This window comes from Prionailurus bengalensis, chromosome B1 (genome assembly GCF_016509475.1).
Source record: "Prionailurus bengalensis isolate Pbe53 chromosome B1, Fcat_Pben_1.1_paternal_pri, whole genome shotgun sequence".
NCBI lineage: Eukaryota > Metazoa > Chordata > Mammalia > Carnivora > Felidae > Prionailurus > Prionailurus bengalensis.
In genome coordinates this window covers 144,270,920-144,293,754 of record NC_057344.1, presented here as the reverse complement: position 1 = coordinate 144,293,754, position 22,835 = coordinate 144,270,920, and the positions used below count along the sequence as shown (strand labels likewise).

At 42.9% G+C, this 22,835-nt stretch overlaps 2 protein-coding genes across 7 annotated transcripts in view; one reads left to right on the top strand and one right to left on the bottom strand.

The window, feature by feature from the left end:
* Positions 1-9,857: 9,857 nt before the first annotated feature.
* Positions 9,858-14,225, top strand: STBD1 (starch binding domain 1). The gene is made up of 2 exons (XM_043572432.1): positions 9,858-10,206; positions 12,323-14,225. The coding sequence occupies exons 1-2, from the start codon at positions 10,005-10,007 to the stop codon at positions 13,180-13,182; spliced, it is 1,062 nt and encodes a 353-aa protein (XP_043428367.1). The 5' UTR covers positions 9,858-10,004; the 3' UTR covers positions 13,183-14,225.
* A 2,340-nt stretch (positions 14,226-16,565) lies between these two features.
* Positions 16,566-22,835, bottom strand: part of CCDC158 (coiled-coil domain containing 158) — a 116,280-nt gene continuing 110,010 nt past the window's right edge. For 5 of the 6 annotated variants that reach the window (XM_043572431.1, XM_043572429.1, XM_043572426.1 and 2 more), the window contains 3 exons: positions 20,821-20,979; positions 18,929-19,028; positions 16,566-16,775 (listed from right to left, as the gene is read on the bottom strand). In XM_043572431.1, the coding sequence (XP_043428366.1) occupies positions 16,655-16,775; positions 18,929-19,028; positions 20,821-20,979 (380 nt within the window). In that variant the 3' untranslated portion in view covers positions 16,566-16,654. Of the gene's footprint in view, positions 16,776-18,928; positions 19,037-20,820; positions 20,980-22,835 lie in introns of all 6 variants that reach the window. The other variant, XM_043572430.1, reaches the window with a different exon arrangement.

Below are 22,835 nucleotides of genomic sequence, written 5' to 3'. Positions count from 1 at the left end.
GAGAGAGGGCTAGCATGAGCCGCGGAGAGGGGCAGAGGAAGAGAAAGAATCTCAAGGAGGCTCCATGCACAGTGTGGAGCCTGACACAGGGCTTGATCCCACAACCCTGGGATCATGACCTGAGCTGAAACCAATAGTTGGACGCTCAACTGACTGAGCCACCCAGGTGCCCCCGAGTAACTTTCAGTCAGACAAAAGACCTACTAAAAATTTTTAAAGTTGCCTCACAAATTCTTTCACTCAAACAATAGAACTTCCAAGAAACTGAAGGATGTTTTTCAGCCTAATCTCAAGGTAGAGAAGGGATTATCTTGAAGAGATCTGTGGGTTTGTGGTATGGACCCAGTAGGATTCATAGGAGACCTTCAAAGAGAGAAAGAGAGAGAGAGAGGAGAGAGAGAGAACTGGTGACACAACTTTCTAGATGACACATGTTAACAGACAACAATACTGACAGTGCCTTGGTCAGGTAGGTGGGTGGGATCAGGAAGTAGTTAAAAGTAATACTGAAAAGAGGTATAAAGAACAGGGGATAATGGTCACCCCAAACTTTTCCCTCACCATAGTTCTGCTTAGGTCTGTCCTTTTCTAACCTACCTCACTCTCTCCCAAGCAGATAATGGTCAATTCTTTATTTTTTATTTTAGAGAGAGCGCAAGTGGGGGAGAAGGGCAAAGGGAGAGAGAGAGAGAGAGAAAGGGAGAGAGAGAGAGAGGGAGAGAGAATCTTAGGCAGTCTCCATACCCAGCGCAGAGTCCGATGTGGATCTCACTGCCGTGAGATCATGACCTAAGCCCAAATCCAGAATCCAACACTCAACCGACTGAGCCACCCAGGTGCCCTGATCATGGTCAGTTCTTAGAAAATTTTTGTTCTGGGGTGCCTGGGTGGTTCAGTTGGTTGGGTGTCCGATTTCAGCTCAAGTCAAGTCATAGGTTTGGTCCCTGCATTGGGCTCTGTGCTGACAGCTCAGAGCCTGGAGCCTGCTTCGGATTCTGTGTCTCCCTCTCTCTCTCTGCCCCTCCCCTGCTCTCTGTCTCTCAAAAACAAACATTTAAAAAATTTTTAAAAATTTCGTTCTGAACATTTGCCTCCAATAATTTGGTATTACATTCTAGTGCTTCATCAACACTGATATTCATTCGCTCATTCATTCATTCATTATTCATTCAAAAATTATATAGTTAGAGCCTCTACCTTGTAGAGCTTGAGGCACTCTATAGAACACTAGAAGAAAACCTATAAATTCCCTACCCTCATGAGCTTATACTCTAATGAGGGAAACACACCATTAAGGAGTAACCAAAGAAGATAGTACGGTCAGTGATGCACAATATGACCACAATCAATGAGGGGTGACAGCAGCCCTGCTGACGGTGGTGCTGAGGGCATGGCTCTGAATAGAAAGGTTTGGAAAGATCTTTCTAAAGAATTTTGACCTACATTCTCTTCAGTAACAGTTTGCACCTGGTGGGAATGGGAGTCTCTCTCGCTCTCACTCTCGCTCTTTCTCCTTACTACAAATATATGAACTGTTTCCACTTGGTGAAGAGTTGGGTGTGTGGTATAGGCTGGCATGACAGATTGCAAGAATCAGAGATCGTGGCTACTACCTCTTTCTCTTTGTGTGTTCTAGACCCACTGCCCCTGCTCTGGATGTCCCTGACACCACCCTTAAGTGAGTTGTGTCTCCCGTCCTGATCCCCTTCCTCCTTCCCTTTCTTTTTAAACCTTCCAGAGCTGTTAACCTTATCCCTTGGTCTCCTTGCTACCTCAAGTGAGGTCCCGAGACCAGCAGGGCCAGTATCAACTGCAGCTTAGAAGAAAAGCAGAACCGCAGATCTACTGAACAGAAATCTGCATTTAGCAGATGCGAGTTTGAGAAGCCCTACCTCAGAGATATTATCCTCACATGTCTGGGAAAGGCCTTCCTCTGGTTATTTACTCATTCCCCTTTATTCCAATGCCCATTCCTATCATTTGTCCACCAAAGTGACTCTCTTTAGTCTGTTTACATAACTGACCTTAAATATGCATGTATTTTTGAAACGGTAGCGTTGAGTGTGTATATATTTTCAATTTACATAAATGTGAATGTACGAGAAACCTTATCATTTCTTACCTTTTGTCACCTTTATGTATTTATGATTTAGTTATGTTGTAATGTGTAGATCTAGTTCATTGGTCTAACTACTGCATAGGATTTCATAGGCATCCATTATCTTTAGCTATTTCCCCATGATGGGCGTCTAGGTGGCTTTGAACTTGGTCACCCCAAATAACACTGTGTGTCCCCTTATGGTCTTGTGCAAAATTTTCCCTGGGCCAGACATGTTCAGGGGTGGGATTACTGGGTCATGAGGTATATGCATACTTAATTTCAAAAAATTCTTCCAGATTGTTCTCCAGATCATTTCTACCTGTTTACTCTCTCACCAGCAACATCACATCTTCTAATATTTGGATGTAAAATGGTGTAGTATCATTGTTTTAATTTGCATTTATCTGATTACCAGTGAATTTATGTATTTCTGTATCTTTTTGCTAGCTATTTATTTGACCAAAAATTACTATGAGCGCCTTTTACGCTCCAGGCACCATGCTAGGCCCCAGGGAAAAGTATTCCCTATTCAGTTTACATGGGGTCTCATGTTTGTGTGTGTGTGTGTGTGTGTGTGTGTGTGAATTTGTCAAAGTTCATTGTATATCTACATATTAATCCCACGTATATCTACTGTTTTAGCAACACAAAAATCAGGGCACCTGGGTGGCTCAGTTGGTTAAACTTCCGATTCTTGGTTTCAGCTCAGGTCATGATCTCAGTTTTGTGGGTTTGAGCCCTGCTTCGGTCTCGCTGACAGTCTGGAGGCTGTTGGGATTCTCTCTCTCCCTCTCTGTCCCTCCTCCACTCGTGGTCTGTCTCTCTCAAAAATAAATAAATAAACACAAAAATCTCCCCATCTGAATCTGTCTATTAACTTTGTCTATGGCATCCTTTGATGATTAGCAGCCTTCTTTTGATAAAGTCAAGATGTATCTTGGCCTCCTATATTATGCAATATCACAGTGACAGTCTCTTACATTTTGTTCTATTAGCTTTTAGTAATGTTTGTAGTTTTGTAGTAGTTTTACCATTTACAGTTAGTGCTTTATTCCATCTGGAGTCCACCATTTTATGGGGTACAAAGCAGTAATCTAACTATGTTTCTTTCTATACAGTGAGCTGGATTCGCCCAACACAGATTTCCCTTTTCTCTAAAGGCTTCATCAGTTAGCATCAGAGATCTCAGGGTTGAATCTATTCTGGAACTAAGATGAGTCAGAGGTTTGCAAACATTTGCAGTTAGAAAATGTCTCTGTGAAATCTGAAACCGGGCAGCTCCAGTGTGACTGCTTTGCAGAAAGGTTTCACTTGTGGCTGTTATGTGGAGCAGCAAGAGCCAGGGGCTTGACAGCGGTGGACAGGTGCTGGTGGTGGTGAGGACATTTTCCTAAGGAGGGCTTGCAGAGCGGGCAACTACAAATTAAGAACGAGACTGAAATTCACCATAAATGTGTCACACATCCAAATTTGCACACTCACGTCTAAAATTTATGCTTCGAAATTCGGACATGGCTTAAGACCCCTCAGGATTCAGCATAGCTAGAATTTCAGAGCATGAGTCCTGGGAGGTCAGAATAGTGGGTTCAAATCACGGCTAAGTCACTCATTAGCTGTGTGACCCTGGGAAGCTTACTTCTTTCTGGGCATTGTATGAGATAATCCTTATAAAGCACTTAGCCTAGTGCCAGTATACATCAGGTATTCAATGAAAAAAGAGGATAAAAAGGCCTATTAGATAATAGACTTTGCATTCCACGAAATACAAAGAACAAACAAACTCTGGCCCTCAAGGAATCTATGATCTAGGATGAGATCACTACATCCTAGAGAAATTTGAGAAATTTGGAGGCAAAAGGTAGGAGAGAAATAGAAGTGTCTCTTAAGAACAGAACAAGGTCCAAGGGAAGTTGAGGATGAGAAAAACTACAAAATTAATTGTACCATAATAGAAAATCTCCTATTTCATGGAAGGAAGTGGCTTTTAGGAAATCTCTAGACCAATGAGTGAAGGTTCCAGCTGGGAGATTCCCAGTTTGGCTGGAGTGCAGATCAGTGGTAAGAGAATGGCCCGGGGTGGTCCTTGCGATTGTGTCATTGAGACCTTGCAAGGCTAAAGTGGGGTTGAATTTAATCTGGTAGACAGAGGAGATGGCCTGGTGGGAGCTGTACTTGAGGAGGATTAAGTCAGGAGTGGTTGCAGAGTGGGTCACAGCCAGACGGGAGGGAAGTGCAGACAGAACCAGCAAGTGGTTTGTAGTCTTCTGGACACTTAGGTGGGGCCTGAGTGTGGGTGAGGGCCCTGGGAATATCGGGGAAGGGAGCAGAACAGAGGCCCGGAACTGAAGAATCAACATGATCCAGGACGGGCAAGTCTCCCAATAGGTAATCTCTTCTGCCTGTGGCTGTTCCTTCAAATCTCAGCTGTACCTCCTTTCTCTCAGCTGATAACCTCATTCCTTGCCTCCTTTTACCCCAAAACGTTTCTTAGGTTCATTCTTTTCCTTTTGAATGCCCGTGTCCTCTCCATTCGTCGGAGGCCAGCCCTTCCACTGGTGGCCCCGGAACCACTGCTTCCTCCTCCTTTTTGGGATTCCCATTAAGTATTTCCTCTCCTCACATCTTCAGTCGCTGTCATAGTAACCTTAAAACTGACACTGCCAGTTACTTTACCAGCAAAATGGGATTATTCAGGAATAGTAGAGAATTGCAACGGGAAACAAGCAAACACCAGCAAAACCAGACACTAGCATGGAGAAGAACAAAGGAGAGAAACACCCTTTTCTAGAGGAAGGGGGAAGTTGGGAGGGCTGTTAATAACAAAAAGTCCATTGGCGTAAACTGGGAGGTCAAAGTATACTGGCTTCTCATTGGCTGAGTTGTGGCAGTCTCTCATTGGCTGGGCTGTTGCTGGGCAAAGAAACATTTCTTCCTCCTGTTGGGCTAGTGCAGTAGTAGCTAACTAGCTAACGCAGTATCACCTTGCAAAGTACTTCTGTTCCTGTTGGGTCTGCAATTGACCACAGGTGGTAGGCCCCCAGAACTCCCCCTCCTGGTCTCCTGACTCTATTTAAAAGGAGGCTTCCTTTTATTAATTTTCAGTCTTCGCTGGTTATTTCCTGCATACAAACATGCCCAGGTAAGTCTCTCTTGGTCTGAAAGAACTTCCCTTGGACCTTGTTCTGTTCTTAAGAGACACTTCTATTTCTCTCCTACCTTTTGCCTCCAAATTTCTCAAGAGGAGGCTAACTCAGCGTTGGACTTCACGGCCTTCACATTCATTCCTCAGCCTTCCAAACTTGAATGCTTACTGTCACAAATACTGAAGAGTTACTGATGACCTTGTATATGTCAAATCCAACCATTTCTTATTAGTCCTGTCTCCTTTTAAATTCAGCTGAGTGACACCTCTTTACCCCCCTTCCCAACACCTTCTTGCACCGACTTTGGAAACAAGTCTCTCTGTTCTCTCTCTTCCCTAATTCTTCCTTCCCACCCTCTTCCCCTGGCCCAGAAAACAAAGCTGATTTTAATTGTTTTGTCTTCATCCTTCCACACAAGGAGGGAGGACTCTTTTCTTGCATGAAGTTAAAGAAAAAAAAAAAATTACATGTAAGTATACACATATGTCTGAATACACATAAATATTAACATATATAAGTATAAATAAATATGAATGGTCTTTAAAACTCTATCACTGACTTCCTTATATATCGGACATTTTTAAGTTATTTAAAAAATATCATCCATATCTATAGCTATCTGTTTATATTCAATTTAATAGAATAGTGATCAATTGGAAAATTGGCACTACATTATGGCCCTGAAAATATATCATAAAGACGTAATTGCAACAGAAGTAGCAACAGGGAGGCAGATTTCCAGTCTTCTTGGAATTTTGCCAAAGGCTGAAGTGCACTCTTGATTTCCCTTTGTAACATTAATCTCTACCGCGGATTTTACTGCCACCTCTCTGTGAGGAATTTCCAGTATCTCTTATTAAACTACATGCCCCCAGTTCCAGTTTCCCTCTATTGCCTCAAACTCAACACATCCCAGCGGAACGCATCATCTTCCACCCCTGTTTCTATCGAATTTGCCTTCCTTTTTTGTTTCTGTCTTCCTAGGCTCAAAGGACTTCTCTATAGAGGCAACACTCTTCAATTGTGTGTGATAAACATGTACAGTCAGTGCAGTGAGCATGATTTTAGAATATGTAGCCATAGGCTTTTAAGAAGTGTGGTAGTGAGTGGAGTAGTGCTTTTTTTTTTAAGCAGCAACACAAAAATCAGTCAACATTTAAGTTTCGAAAAGCCAAAAGGAAGGCCAAATAAATAATGTTCTTTTAAAATGCTGCATGAGAAGTCTGATACCAATGTAAAAATAATTCTGATGGGTGGAAAGAATTACGTCACTAATTGGTTATATTTTTCATAAATAGCAATTGATGACAATAAACTGTCTAATTATTGGAAATGAATAAGGGGGCTTGCTTTCTATGATTTTACAGATCTTCTGGGATTTCATTTGCAAGCACATTTTATAAAGACACTTAGACCAATGAAGTGGGAACTGAAGTTCTCAGTGAGGAAATAAAAATAAAATCTTCAAGGGGCGCCTGGGTGGCGCAGTCGGTTAAGCATCCGACTTCAGCCAGGTCACGATCTCGCGGTCCGGGAGTTCGAGCCCCGCGTCAGGCTCTGGGCTGATGGCTCGGAGCCTGGAGCCTGTTTCCGATTCTGTGTCTCCCTCTCTCTCTGCCCCTCCCCCGTTCATGCTCTGTCTCTCTCTGTCCCAAAAATAAATAAAAACGTTGAAAAAAATTAAAAAAAAAAATAAAATAAAATCTTCAAGAATTTTCATTCTGTTTATAAAAATCATTCACTCGATTGGTTTTAGAGTTAGTAAAATTCAAGGACATCCTATGACATCAAGTTTTACTTTGACAAAAGTAGAATAATTCTAAAATTTTCTACAAAATTCTGACTATTAAAAAAACCAGCTCTATAATAATCTTAAGATTTAAGAACCAGTTAGCAAGACAGAGTCCATGAGAATGTTATTTTATATAGTGACATTATTTTCTTAAAAATTTAGCTCTGATACCACTTTTCAGTATTTTCAACTCAATTTTTTTTCATCTTAAAGCTGCCTGAATCGAGATGTATGGGTAGTTTTAAACTTTAGAAGTCTTTAAAAAGTTCACCATTGACTTCCTAATTAGCCTAAGACATGAAACCTATTTGACAAAAAAGTAGCATCTACATTGTGCTAAAAAACGCAGATCGAACTTGTATAAAGAAGATGACATTAAGCTCTAGACTGAGAATACATTGAGCTTTTGATTCATTCACTCAGCCTGTAGTTTTTTTAAAAAATGTTTTATTTATGTATGTATTTATGTATTTGTGTGTGTGTGTGTGTGTGTGTGTGTGTGTGTGTGTGTGAGAGTAAGCATGGGTGAGAGGGAGAGAGCACGAGAGCACAAGCTGGGGAGGGCATAAGGGAGAGAGAGAATTTCAAGCAGGCTCCATGTACAGCTCAGAGTCCGATGCGGGGCTTGATCCCACGATCCCAGTATCATGACCTGAGCAGAAATCAAGAGTCAGATGCTCAAGCGACCAAGCCACCCAGGCGCCATCCCTCCCCCCCAACCTGTACTTCTTGAGGGCCTATTCTAGGCATTTTCTAGGTGCCAGGAATTCAGCGAGAACATAGGACAGTAAACCCTTCTCTCGTGTAGTTTACATTCTGAAGATAAGGAAGCAAATCAAGTAGAACGAATCCGTCAGTTTTACATTGTATTAGAAGTGATGCCCTAAATGCTAGGGAGAAAAATAAACCGAAGAATGGTATGGGGTGAAGGGGGTTGTAATTAAAATTAGGATTATCAGGGAAGGGCTCATAGGGCAGATTGCCCTTGTGCAACAACCTGTAGAGGGTGAGGGAGAAAGGACAGATATCTGGACGGATGTCTGCAGACTACTCCACTCATCTTTCAGGGCCCAAAACAAGCTCCCCAAGTCCCCTTGCTTATTAAAATCGTGACCTACCAATCTGGAGTGGTTCGCCTTGGTCTTTAGTTTCTCCCTGTGCTCCATGCACTGGGGCCATTTTCAGATCACACCTGAGAAGCTCCTGAGATGGTTGCAAACCAACAAGGACTCTCTGTCATGAGATAGAGAGCAAGTGGAGGGTCCTGGGCTCAGAGGATGCTTTAAAGAATCATTCCGACCAATGCTTTGAAAGTAGCCTGTAGAGCCTTCAGGGTGGAAGCAGGGAGAGCAGAGGGAGGTGACTGCAGTAATCCAAGGTGAGATGATGGTGGCAGACCAGGGTGTCTGCAGAGAAGCAGAACTCTCTCTTAACATAGTATTTTGAAGAAAGAGTGGTGGTTTGCTACTTCCTGCCTTCTGAGAGAGGGGAAGAAGGAAAGCCGAGGACTCAAAGTTGTTGGTGTTCCAGCAATGGGAAAGGATGTGGTTGCCACTCTCCACTCTGCCCCCCACCCCATGAGGTAGGCGGGGCAAGCGGATTTGGGGAGGAAGACAGGGGGTCAGACTTGAGTGAGTTGGGTTTGAAATGTCTGTTAGCATCCGGGAAGAGAGGCCCGGTCTCCACCCTTCCCCCACCCCCCTTCCTTTGGGATTGTAGGAGTCGTGACCCTAAGGAGGCACCAGCCCTCTAGTAACTCCTTCAGGGGTTGCTGTGTGCCTCAACATGGGACATATTTGAAGGATTTGTTTTACCAGAGGGAGCCATTTTACTAATTATTCCCAGGCGGATATTTGCCAGCTGTGGCTTTAGCAGTTGGGTGTAGAAATGAGGTTCATGGGAAAGGCTCCCGCTGCAGATACAAGCGTGGGAATTATCAGCTTGAAGCTGGTGTGCAAAGCCATCAGATCAACAGAGGAGTGAATTGAGGCGGCAGTCTGTGTAATTCTGATCTCACATGGATGTGGGTTTGTGAGGATCAAATTAAACATATACATTACCTGGCACACAGCGCTTAACAAAGAGGGTTGCTATTTTTATTAATAAACGCTGCTGTAGGAGCTTGTCCCTGGGCAACATCCAGTCCAGACAAGAGGGCACGCATTTTGCAACAACCACACACCCTAAAAAGAGGTCGAGGAAGAAACAACGACTGGATGTGGTTGAGAAGACTGGCATTGATAGATGGACGGGTCTCAGTCCAATCCTTTCATGGTACCGGCGGGTGGCGGAGGCTTGCGGAGGCTAGGCGCAGCTGAGTGGCGGCCGAATGGAGCTTCCACAGGGTTTCCCCGCCCGCCTCCCGCTGTGCTTCCATCCCACTCCACCCGATCCGGCCAGCTTCCCCACCAGCCAGAGCCCCAAACCCGCGCGTCACCGACGCACGTCGGCCTCTCCCGCGTCTAAGTTCCTGGAAGCCCCGGTCTCTGGCTGGCCGCGCCGCCGCTGAGAGGCTACGGGGAGGAGGCGCCGAGGCGCCGGGCGCAGGCCGAAGCGCGACCCGACCCTGCGGGCAGCTGGAGCGGGGAGGAACGGCGGTGGGGCAGAGCCCGGCCGGCGCGCGGCAGCTGTGCGCACTTGGGCTCTTTCCGCGCGCGGGCCACACGTGGAACGGGGCACCCGGGCGCTCGGCCGCCAGCCGCGGGGCGGGGTCGGGAATGAATATGCTGGAAAAGGAGGGCGCCCGAGTCTCCGCCCGGCCGGAGCCTGGGGCTGCAGCCCCGGGGCGGGAAGCGGGGCGGGGCTGGGAAAGTTGAGTATTAGTCGCCGTGGGCTGGGCTCCGCGCAGGAGCGCCGGCCGCCGGGACCGTAGAAGGCTGGGCCGGGCGGGGTAGGTGTGGCTCTGCCTGCGTGACCCGAGTCCCGGTTCCCGGTCGCCGTCGTCTCCCGCAGCTGCGGCCTCTCAGCCATGGGCGCCGTCTGGTCGGCCCTGCTGGTCGGAGGGGGCCTGGCCGGAGCGATTTTCGTTTGGCTGCTGCGGGACGCGGGGAATGAGAGCGACGCGGAGCGGAACGCCCCTCAGGGGGAGGCTGCGGCTCCGGGAAGCGATCAGGGTGGCGGCGGGGGACCGAGCCCTGTACCTTCCAGGCGGGAGCTGGTCACCAAAGCAGGTATTCTTCCTCCCACGTCTCGAGGGCAGATCTGCCATGGGGGCTTTGGAGTTCACCGAGGGAGGAAAAAAAAAACCCACCTGGAGTTTTTCTCTTGGCCCTTTCCCCCGACTTACCTTCCCTACCCCGGGCAGGACCCTCCCCACGCCTCTCATTTTTTTCCCAGGCTAGTGCGCACGCGCCGGGCAGGTTTCTCGCCCTCCTCGGAGGCTCCGAAGGTTCCCCGACCCATCGTCCGAGGGCAGCGCGGGCAGAGTCTCTACCCTGGGCGCCCGCCCCGGAGGACCCCGAGGGGGATGGGCTCCTTTGCGTGGCTGCGCTTGGCGCAGTGCGGGCGGCCGCGGCGGTGGCGGCGCCCCTTCCGGGCCTTACAAAGGGCATGCCTAGGCTCAGGGAGATCCTACAACCCTCATCAATCTCAGACCGAGCAGGGACACTTTCTCAGTCCCAATCCCATAACCTCACGTCCTCCCCTACCTCACCCCATGGAGGAGCTGGGTCTGGGAACTAACTCCCAGGCGCTGAGCACCTCCCGCTATCTGGATGCTTCTGTCAGGAAGGCAAAGTTCAGGTTGGACTCTGGCCAGGAAGGCCTCAGCTGAAGCCCTAGGGCTGTATGCTGGCTGCCCATTTCAGAGCCGTGGGACCCAAAAGCATAGGGTTGTCTAATGCCCCGGGAGGGGACCTACCTAATAGGGCACCCAACTCCAATGAGTAGAATTGACATCCAGGTTTACATGTGTACATGTTAGAGACTGTGCTACACAAAGTAAGAGGACTGGCAGAAAACCTTAGCTCCCAGTGCCCTCCCTTGGCCAGCTGCCCATGCCTGGACTCCAGCCGAGCGATGAAAATGACATCTGGGAACTTTATTTTTAGTGGAGTCGGTGTTCATGTGTAGCCATTTGAAAGACTGCTTCTGTGCCTTTCCTGCGATTGGTTTGAGATGAGCAGAGAGCTCCTCCGTCTTCATGAAGCCAGTCTCATGTTTTAGGTTGAAAGATTGAGAATTCAGGGCAATGTTTTTACGTCTCACAACTCCACCATTAAAAGGAGATAAAATTAAACAAGGCCAACCCCCACCCCGAAAAGAAAGAGACCCTCCCATCTATGCTGATTGTATGACTTGGGACACTTCCATCTTGTAGGGAACTATCCCGACTGTCAGTGAGGTGGCCAAGAAGGAAACTGAGCCTTTAGGGAGCTTGGATTGTGGACAGTAAGAACGTGTTTTTTAAAAGTGTACAATGGGAGGGGATGTAAAAAGCCTCTGTTTTGTTAAAAAGGTTTACTTTATTTATTTGAGAGAGACAGAGACCACACAAGCGGGGAAGGGGCAGAGAGGGAGGGTGAGAGAATCCCAAGCAGGCCCACGGTGCCATCGCAGAGCCGGTGAGGTGGGGCTCAAACTTATGAAACTGTGAGATCATGACCTAAGCCGAAACCAAGACTAGGAAGCTTAACCAACTGAGCCATCCAGGCCCTCCAAGGTTTACTTCTGATGCATATGGGGTTGGCAAGGAGAAACCAGCCCTCTCCCCCTACCCTCACCCCCAATCCTTGTTCAATGATGCACTGCTATCCTTTGTATCTCCCCCCCCCTCCCCAGCCCCCCAACCATAGCAACAGCTGCTGTGGATCTGCTCACATCTGTGAGAGCTGATCCCTGGGCTGCTGGCAGTTCCTGGGAGTACAGGTGTACTCGTAGGGTCTGTAGGGTAGCTGTGTGGATCTTTGCCCCACAGGCTGGACAGCATTTTCTGCTGATAGAAACCAAACTTGGCTGTATGCCAATAAAGCCTGGACTGCAGAGATCAAGGAGCATGACAGGGTTAAACCGCTGCCTCTACAACTGGTCACTTCATTTACATTCTTGTGTGAGCACACGGACACTCCCAGATGTGCCTTTTATTGTTGCATATACATGTCTGTTCTTAAAGCGTGCTGTTGGTTCAGTTAGTGTCTTCACTAGGTAATTAAGCACTTGCTTTTAATAGAGATGGATTTCGTGAACTGCAGATAGATTAGTGGTAAAGTCTTCAATAAACCGATTTTCTTAGCCTTTTTTCTCACATGAACTGCCTGACACTATTACATTTTTCCTTTTGCTTTTTAGAGCATCTTCAAGAAAGCAATGGATGTTTGGTTTCAGAGACCAAAGGCCATGGTAACCTGCAGGAAGCAACATGGAGACAGCAGAGTCCTTCTGGAAAAGACGGTGATTGTGACAGTTCGAGAGAGCATGTTCCTTCTGGACAGTTTCCAGACACAGAATCTCTAGCTACATCTGGGACTGGTGACTCTAGGGGTTCCTCTGCAGTTTCAAGAAGTGAAAGGCTTCAGTCTCCTCTGGCAGAATGGGGATTCCAGAAAGGACAAGAGACACTCGCTAAAGCAGCTCCGTGTTTTGCCGAAAAGTTGTATTCTAGCAACCTGGTCGTTGACAGAGGGAAAGAAGTGAGCCTTGCCGAGTTGAGCAGTCAGGACCGGGCTGACAATGAGGACTGGGAAATGGTGTCCAGGCACTCCTCTTGGGGAGATGTTGGTTTGGGTGGCGGTCTTGAGGCTCCAGGGTTAAGCCCAAACCAGGGAATGGACTGTGGCAGAAGCACTCTTATGGAACCAAGAGGTCAGGAAATGGATGTGACACGCAAAAAGGGGGTAGCAATGTCTTCAGAGTCTCAGCAAGTTAGTATCAGGTTCCAGGTCCATTATGTCACAAGCACTGGTGGGCAATTCATTGCAGTAACTGGAGACCATGAGAGCCTTGGGAGGTGGAACACTTACATCCCACTCCAGTATAGCAAGGACGGGTTCTGGTCTCACTCTGTGTCCCTGCCAGCAGATACAGTGGTGGAATGGAAGTTTGTAGTGGTAGACAACGGGAAAATTACCCGCTGGGAAGAATGCAGCAATAGGTTCCTGGAGACTGGCCGTGAGGATAAAGTGGTACAAAAGCGGTGGGGGATTCAGTGATTCAGTTTTCAAAGTGCTAGAGAGGCTATTTGTGGAGCACACTGAATAATTTTAAATAAAGGAAGTATAACTCCAAATATAGCCATCAGAGTTGTTTCAAATTTGCTAGCGGCTTTTGTCTAATGTGCAGAAATACATATGTAGGTATATGCTTTCGGTGAGCATGGACTTTTTTTTTCCCTGTGGCATCGATGGGTGGGTCTTTGCTGATCCATTGTTATTTCAGAGCTTAGTCCTCTTGGGGAGTGACTTGGCTAAGCTTCAGGTGTGGACTGGCCAGAGCACGCAGAAACCAACCAGCTGCACAGGGTTCAAGCTTGAGCCTTTGGGTGACCCTTAAACCAAGAGAGTGAAACACATCTCATTCATAAAGAGCTGCCTTCCTACTGGTACAACTGGAGAAACTCTTTACTACGTGCACCCTCTATATTTAAAAATAGTTAATGCCATATGGAACTGTGAAAAAAAAATACGGTCACAAGAGGTGGTTAGCAAGGATATGAGGTTATACGTTAAGACTCCCCAGTGTTTTTTTGTTTGTTTTGTTTTTGTTTTTTTGCTTGATTTTACGTGCCAGCCCCGGTTTGAAAGTAGCAAGTAAGTCTTTGTCTTAATGATTGCAGACCAGTGTAGAAACAAGGGGCCTAGTCCGGGTCTGTCATTGGGAGGAGACCGCGAAGAGAGGAAGTGCGAACTGGATGAAGGTGTGGGCTGAGCTAGGTGGCCTGAGTGATGCCTCTTAGAGGGCTGGGAGGTCCAGGTATAGCCTGACTGCAGAGAAGACAGACACAGCCATCATTTACCTCCAGGGCCTTTGCAGGACTGCCCCACTCCCTCCCCTCCTGTCTCACAGGGGGTCTGGACTGACAGGACTGTCCCATAGCAATCATTTCCCCTGCCCTTCCCTTTCATACCAATAGCTATCCTGGGTAACAAAACTGTAATAGGACAGTGACACACAGGTACATCCTTGTTCTGAGAAGAAGTAAGACATTTAAACTTTATTATACTGAACAAATAAAACCTGAGTTTTAATATCTTCATTAAATGTCTGAATTATTTGTCTAAATCTTAGTACCATAATAGCCTAGATATAAAATGCCAATATTTTCCTCCACTAATAACAGATGCATAGAAAAAATCAAGACGCAAGAGAGGTCCGTTTTCTCCTCTCTTTGGGGAAAACATTTTAGAACTTTTTTAAAACTTCACCATTATTTGGAGGGATATTATGCGTGCTTGTACTCGAAAATGAGCTTTTATATGTTAAAACAACTTGTAGTAAGTATAACATCGTTTGGCAAAACAGTGTTTAATCCTGGTTACAGGTGGTGTTTGCCGAAAAGAGCATAAACCCAAAAGAAAATAGAAAGTGCTTATAAGAACTATGATAGCTTTTGGCTCCTAGCATGTATATGTAAAATCCACATATACTTTTCATATACTTTATAATGAATTTCACACTCTACCACTAAGGTCTTCAGAGGGCATTTACTATTACTGCACAAAATGCCCAAGCATTTCTATTAGGTAAAATTTAAAGTAAAACAGTTTGCAATAAAAATTTCTTTAGAGTTCTTTCACTAGCAATTTTATCATTACCTGATGAAATAAAAATCTTTCAGTAAAACCAATTGAGGTAAGAGATACATATATTAAAGTTCTTACTAAAATTTTTTTTTAATGTTTATTTTCGAGAGGAAGAGCGCAGGTGGGGGAGGGGCAGAGAGAGAGGGAGACAGAGAATCCGAAGCAGGTTCCAGGCTCTGAGCTGGGCTCCAACCCTTGAGCCGTGAGATCATGACCTGAGCCGAAGTCGGACACTTAACCGACTTAGCCACCTAGGTGCCCCTTAAAGTTCATATTTTAAAAAAATATTGTAAAATTGGACATGCTTAGCATGTTAACACTGTCATTTAGAGGAGAAACAGGAGGATTTAGTCACTATTATCTGCACTGGTTGGGACTAATGCCGCTGCTGTCACAGACAGACACCATGCATGTTAAGAAGGCTGCACCAGAAGCCTGTTTCTTGCTCACTAAATAATCAGCAGTGGGTATTTCTGGCAGGAGGGCAGCTCTCCCTGCAGATTGTTGCCCAAGCTGCTTCTGTCCTGCGGCTCTGCCATCCCCTAGGACCCTGCTGTCCACTGTATCCAGCTCATGGAAGGGGAAATAAAGTGAGGAAAAACACAAATGCTTACTAAAATTTTTGGCCAGAAAGTGCTGCATATTGCTTTGTCCACAAGCCTTTAGTGAGGCCTGGTCAGTAGATGTGATGGCGCTGGGGCTGGGGAATAGCCTCTAGCAGGGCAGTCATTTCTTGGTGACATCTTTAGACAGCTACCCTTCTGCTGTCCCTGTCGTCTCTGGCAGGAAGACCAGTGATTAGAGGATTGGAACTTCCAGCCCCCTTCCCTGATCTCCAAAGAGGAGAAGGGGACTGCGGATTAAGCTCTATAAAAACTCTTGAATAAGATTTCAGAAGCTTCCAGGTTGGTAAACACGTCTAGGTCCTGGGAGGGTGACATGCCTTGAGAGTGCATGAAAGCCTCGTGTACCAAACACTATACTTTGCCCTGTGCCTCTCTTACATTTGGCTGTTCCTGAGTTGTGTTCTTTAAAATAAACTGGTAATAGTAAGTAAAGTGCTTTTCTGAGTTGTGATCTGTTCTAGCAAGTTAGTGAAACTGGGGAGGGGGGTGTGGGAAACTCCAATTTATAGCCAGAGTACAGGTAGCCCAGAACTTGCAACTGCATCTGAAGTGGGGGGAGGTCTTGTGGGACTGAACCCTTAGACCTGGAGAATCTGATACTAACTCCAGGTAGTTAGTGTTAGAATTGAATGGACTCCTAGGACACCTAGCTGGTTATTGGTGTTAGAAAACAATCCGCATGCAAAACCCTCCTAATCTAATAAAATCTAAGTAAAGCAGGCTGAATCCATTCAATCTAGAAGTTACCCACCGGCTGAAGAACACATTCTTGTTTCTTTCTTTACAGTTATTAATATGTAAAAGTGTTTTTAGAAAAAACTTTTCTAAAAGTTTTGATTAGGGGCCCCGATGTTGTGTTATCTGATGACATTCATTGATACTGACGGAACAGTGAGTTCAGGGTCACAAAAGGATCCCTGTCAGTACCTTGGAGTTTGTCCTTCTGGGCATTATACCACATATTTTACTTGTGTGTCAAGTTTTTTTTGAAGCTGGAAAGAATAACTATTGCTTCAGCACCAGTAAAGATAATAAAAACCACACAATTGTTCCAGCACATGGGTCTTAGCACAAATTAATACCTTATAAGGGATGCAGACTTTCACATCTAGTTAGAACTGTTTGAAGTTTTACTGTGAGAGCATTGAAGAATAGTTTATTTCAAAATAGAGTTTACAGGGGAGGGTATCTTTTATTAAATTTTCACATAAAAAGAAAAAAACTACACAGGGCACTAATTATAAGCAACACCACAATTATTTGGGCATCATCCCTCTGTAAAGAACAGGCAAGCAATGTATCATTTTAGTAACATTTTTTCCTGGTCTTTCACTTTCTGTATCCTCTTTTCTTGATTTCTGATCATTGAAGACATTGCTGAAAGTGATGATAAAACAAAATTAGATTAGCAACATCTACTCTGCCTTTGAATTTTATAATGTGCTTCTTAAAAGGTCAGCTTGCTACTATAGAAGAGACACGTTCTGAGATCAGGAAGTTCTTAAAAATTGCAAAGTAGCATATTTTTGAAAAGACTGATGTTACGGACAGAGCTAAGGGTAAATCTTTACTCTTGCAGTTGTTTTAAGTGAGCATACTTATAGAAATAATACATACTAATTGTAAATAATTTGAACACCTCAGAAGGGTGCAAAGAGAGATGAAGGTGAAGGTATTCGTCTCTGCTCCCTCAACCTGCTGAACTCCCCTCAGAAGTCGTCACCGAAAGCAGTTTGGTAAATATCTTCGTGTACATGCATGCACGTGCACACACTTTCCTTCTTTGCACAAGTGGAAATATGTAGTATAGATTGTTCTGTAGCTTGCTTTATTCACTTAAAAAATGTCAACATTTTTCCAGTTCAGCTCATGTTTTGTTATGACTGTATAGTATTCCATTATATGGATGTACCAACATGTTAGTAAATAAAATTCTTACAAGTTGATTTCTCAGGTTTTCAATTATGGAATGAATGAGTCATGGGGATGAAAGGTACAGCACAGGAAATATAGTCAATGGTATTGTAATAGCGATTTATGGTGGCATTGGTGGCACACAAAAGTCTGTTTATAAAAGTATAGGAAATACTTTTATAAACAGACTTTTGTGTGCTTGTACAATTTTTTCTTGAATAAATTGCTAGAGGTAGAATTTCTGGGTCAAAGCATATATACACTTTAAGTTTTGATAAATGCTCCCAAAATATTGTTTCATAACTTCCAAGAGACACTCCATCCAGGCAATGCATCAAATAAAAAGGTCTTTTTATTTTTTAAACAAATACAACATGTCTCCCATTTGGATTATTACATGGTAGCATTACTCAGATATATATTCAGAAATATAAGTCAAAGTGTGAATAAAAATGGGGCCAATAAGATAACGCATCCTTTAAAAATATCACGACAAACTTAAAATCAAATGTTTTCTTAATGTTTACATACACAAGGATCTGGGATTAACAGAAAGGATCTGGAACTTGCCTTAATAACAATTTGGCATAGCCTCAGCATGTTGAAAAACGTGGACTTTGGAAGCAGCAATTGCAGAGATCAAGTCCCAGATATACTACTCGTTGTGTGACTTAACGATTTACTGATTGTAATCTGATCATCAGTTTCCTCATTTTCAAATGACCTGATATCAGTACCCACCTCCCAGTATTGTGAGGCTCACATGAAGAAAACATAAATAATCAAACACTGAATACGGGGCCTGCCACACAGCTGGTAAGTGTTCAAGGAATATTAATAGCAACTATTATTATTGATAAGGTTAAATTTTCTTTATAAGGAATTGTTCTTAGAAAAATATTTACTATCCTTCATCTAGCAGCTTATATTCTCTAGAGATAGAAAGATGGGCTAAGAATTAACAAGTATACTCCAAAATTATTTCTCTCTGACAGACTCCTGGATTCGTGAATTTATACCAGAAAAGCATAAAACATGATGGGCTTCCCACATCCACAGGAACAACCACTTAGAACTTATGCCCCCAAATTTACCTACCATCTGCAGAGTATGACAGTTTCTCATTCAAACAGCTTTAGTGCATTTGAAAGTAGTTTATCTTTTTAGTTAGTGATTCACTGGGTGGCATAGTCTCTTCTAGCCTATGCTAATTTAAATTCCGTGTAAGGTGAAATATGGTTATTTTGTCTTCCAGCTATCAACTACAATCTTATCCTGGCTACCGTCATACAAATGCTTATGTGCAGACCTAACAGGGATAATGTGTGGGAAAGTGTCGTGTGAAAAACTGCTCAAAATGTGTCCTACGGAGGGTTGGTCAGCAGTATTACCATCCCTATTAGATGACGGAGTAGAGCAGGGCTAAAGTGACATGCCCGAGGTCACACAATTAATCTGGGGGTTAGTCATGGTTAAGACCTTCACGTTTTGACTTGATGTTTCTGAATTGCTTATTCAATATCCTCTTCCGCGGGTCTATAGACAACAGGCTTAACCTGAAGGGAAGGTGAGTACTCTTTTGAGCAAGGAAGATCTCTCTGAAATGTACACTGTACCTTGGTTCTTCATCTGTAAATCTTCTACCAGAGTTTGCAAGCTTTCCAGTCTGTTCTGAAGCTTCCGACATGTTTTTCCTGTTGTTTCTATTGGCTGAGACTGTGAAGCTATTAGAAAATTGCTTAGATGTGATATTAAAAGTCTATTCAGTATTTCTTTTTAGAAATCTTCCAATTACAAGTTAAACAACCTTTCTTTTAAAATAATGGAAACTTTAAAACACTATACAAATTAAAAAGTGTTTTATCTAAATATTCCAACACTAGCTTATTTGAATTTGTTTCAAAACAATCTGGCTTATTATTATTTAACTACATAGCATTAAATGGGATGAGCGAGAGGAATACTTTAAATTTAATGATACATTCATTCTAAATGACAGCTTTTCATACCAAACCTGTGTAGATACGTTAATTTAGGATTTGGAAGAGCAAGACTTAATACCGACACTGGCAACAGTTTTGAATGTGTGTGAGACCAAGTGCCCATTTTAGTGGCTGTCACCTGAATGAGGACAGTTTTACATGGTGGGAGAGTGAGTCTGGATCCTGACATGGCCACAGTGAGCCTGGAATACATGTGGGAGGAGCAAGTGAAGAGGGGTTGGAAGCCAGTAAGCTAACCTCTGCTAAGTATGCTACGTTTTGCTGATCTCTAAAAGATAGTTGATTGGCAACCCTGAAATTCTAACTTTGATCTTAGTCCCTGACTTGCTTATAATCTTGAAAATATTTTTTGGTGGCTCATTTTCCTATCAAAAAAAAAACCACTCTTTTCAGTAACAGACATTAGTATTAGAGGCAATCATCTAAGAATTACTTTAGTTCAAGAGGATGAAAACCACTTCCTCAGAGAGATATTTTTCACATGGATAATATAAAATACATGATGTTTGATTAGGATCTGACAATAGAAAAAAAAAAGGAAATTCCATGCTATTATGTAATCACAAATTAATAATGAGGTGACCAGAAGTACTGTTCTACTTCTAGAGTAGTCACAGCTCTAATAGCTCAAGAATTTGCCCTTTTTAAAAAGTATTTTTATTTAGTATTTAGTATTTTTAAAGACACCAAGGAATAACTCAGAAATGTAAGAGAGGATGGAGGACAAAATACAGAAAAAAGATGGTAAAATGTACTAAAATCTGTGATTATGTTGTGGTTTGCAGATTTTGGGGAGATGTAGAAATGTATGAGGCATAGAATTTCTAAAGGCTGAGGGCTGACTTAACAGTGATGCAACAATTTGCCTAGTTTATCCCTTATCAAAGGGACTGATGCCAGAGAGCATGAGGTTGTTTGCATTGCTGTCAATATATGGTAAAAACATTTCAAGTTCAAGTCAGTATACACACACACACACACACACACACACACACATAATGTCCACTTATTTATCATGTGCTTAATCTAAATAAAACCATTTTCCTTATCTGTTTTAGCAAATAACAAGTGAACTTAACATTTAAGAAATGAGGACATCTGACAAATTTGTATGATAAATACTTGCACTTACAAAGGCAGAGACTGAAGAGAGTCATGATTTGAGAGAATGTAAATAAGAAAGAAAAGTCACAACATTAAAAAAAAAAAAAGACCAAAATCTTATAATAAAATGCAGGGGGGGGGGAAGTTCATTATTCATGTCAGAGTAATAGAGAAAATATTCACATACAATATCTATGCATATTTATTAAGAAGAGAGTGTGTGCATGCATGCGATAGCTGTTTTATTTAAATAAGACTCACTTAAGTTACACAGCATCAGTTAGACTTTGCATATAAGAACACCATATAAGATCTTATTAATTCTGATTATGGAAAAGAACTTTCAATTCACCAGAGGAGGAAACCAATTAAGCTCATCAATGACATCAGATCATTCTTACCTTTAACAGAATCAGGTGAAAGAACGGGTTTCGTGGATCTATACGGTGATGTGGAACCTACTGAATCTTCAACTGAACTAGTTAGGAGTGAGTGAACTGGAGACTTCTTAGGAGAAGAATGGAATGAACGAGAAGCTGAATTTTTCACAGATGGACTTGCTAAAATTTTGCAAGAACAGAAGCAAAAGGACAGAATTAGTTAAAAATAGTATACTGCACTTCTCAAAAAGTCAAACTTTCATGAGAAAATATTCCCAATGATGGGGGTAAGGGGATGTTCCGATAAATACCCAAGGCTTTGGGTTAGAACTGCAAAGGGCTGTCTTAGAAATAAGGATGAACAGGAACAAGAAGACCTGCCCTTGGGGATCTTGAGATCTAGCTTCAAATTATCTTAATTCCCGATTGGATTAAATTGATCTGGGATTGTGGTGTTCTTAGTTGTCTACCAGAAGCAAGCATGAATGCTATCTGGAGGAAGGTAACCTCATTCTTTGCCTCCAACCATTTGAACAATTTTTCACAGATGTCTTTCATAGAATAATAACAAACAGGCATAGAAGGAGACAAAATGATGTGGCAGAAAACCAAGAGAAAAAATCATATATACAAGTAATAGGTATAGACCCACAAGATCTGGATAGTGGAGGCACAGACAACCACAGATTTAAGCAGCATTATTCCAAACCCTAAACAGGTACTTCTTACATAAAGAAAACCACACCTGAACGTATCAATAACAACTGCTAAAAAAGAAAAAGAAAAACACCCCAAAAACCTCAAAAAACAAATCAAAGACAAAAACAATCCTAAAGTTGCCAAAAGGGCAAAAAAGATTACATTTAAATGCGCAACAATTAAATTCAGAGCTGACTTCTCATAGAAACAATGGGAACCAGAAAACCATGGAATATTTTCAAAGTGAAAGAAAAATGTCCTAAAATTCGAAACTCAACAAAAATATTCTTCAAAAATGATGATGAAATATGGGGCGCCTGGGTGGCGCAGTCGGTTAAGCATCCGACTTCAGCCAGGTCACCATCTCGCGGTCCGTGAGTTGGAGCCTTGCGTCAGGCTCTGGGCTGATGGCTCAGAGCCTGGAGCCTGTTTCCGATTCTGTGTCTCCCTCTCTCTGCCCCTCCCCCGTTCATGCTCTGTCTCTTTCTGTCCCAAAAATAAAAATAAACGTTGAAAAAAAAATTTAAAAAAAAATGATGATGAAATAAAGACAACTGCAGAAAAACAGAAACTGAGAGAATATATCACCAGCAGACTTACCTTAAAGGAAAAATCAAAGGCATTGAGAGTAAAATGACACCAGAGAGAAAGTAAAGTATAAACACATGGGTATATCTAAATGGACATTAACTGTATAAAACAACGCAAATTATCCATTGTGATGTTTACCTTTATAATTAAAATATACATGTGACAACAAGTGTTATATAATTTGAAAGAATAGTGAGTGGAATTAACATGTTCTAAAGTACTCACAATGCAAGAAAAAAGTAAAGCCCTCATTTATATTAATCTAACAAGGTAAGAATACATGTTGTATTCTCTTGGGTAATTATTAAAACAACAGTAAAACATGTAAGTGAAGTAAACCTCAAAGCTCAAAGCATTTGTAATTGAGTAATGCTCAAAGCATTAACTTCAAATAAATGGTCCTTTTCTTCAAAATATAGTTCTTAAAAGTTTCTCACAAGTTGAAGATTATTCAAAAATTAAGAATTTGCATTTATTTTATTAAAACTGTTTTTTTAGATATATACTGACAATCTCCCATAAAAAACAAGAAAATACGGAGATTTATCTTTTTCTTATCTCTTTCACCTCATACCTCAACTTTCCTTATTTACATTATTTCTGTAATATTATATTACTGTCCAGATTTACAGCTAAGCCTTTGTTGAATAACCATCATTTTCACAGCTTCATTCTTTCCTATTCATTTTAGTCTCTTCTATAGGAAGACCAATTACACCTTCCAAATCTTTTTTAAAAATTTTCTA

Coding starts and splice junctions, on each gene's coding strand:
- STBD1 (XM_043572432.1), top strand. CDS start 10,005: ATGGGCGCCGTCTGGTCGGCCCTGCTGGTCGGAGGGGGCCTGGCCGGA. Junction 10,207..12,322: donor GGAGCTGGTCACCAAAGCAG/GTATTCTTCCTC, acceptor TTTGCTTTTTAG/AGCATCTTCAAGAAAGCAAT.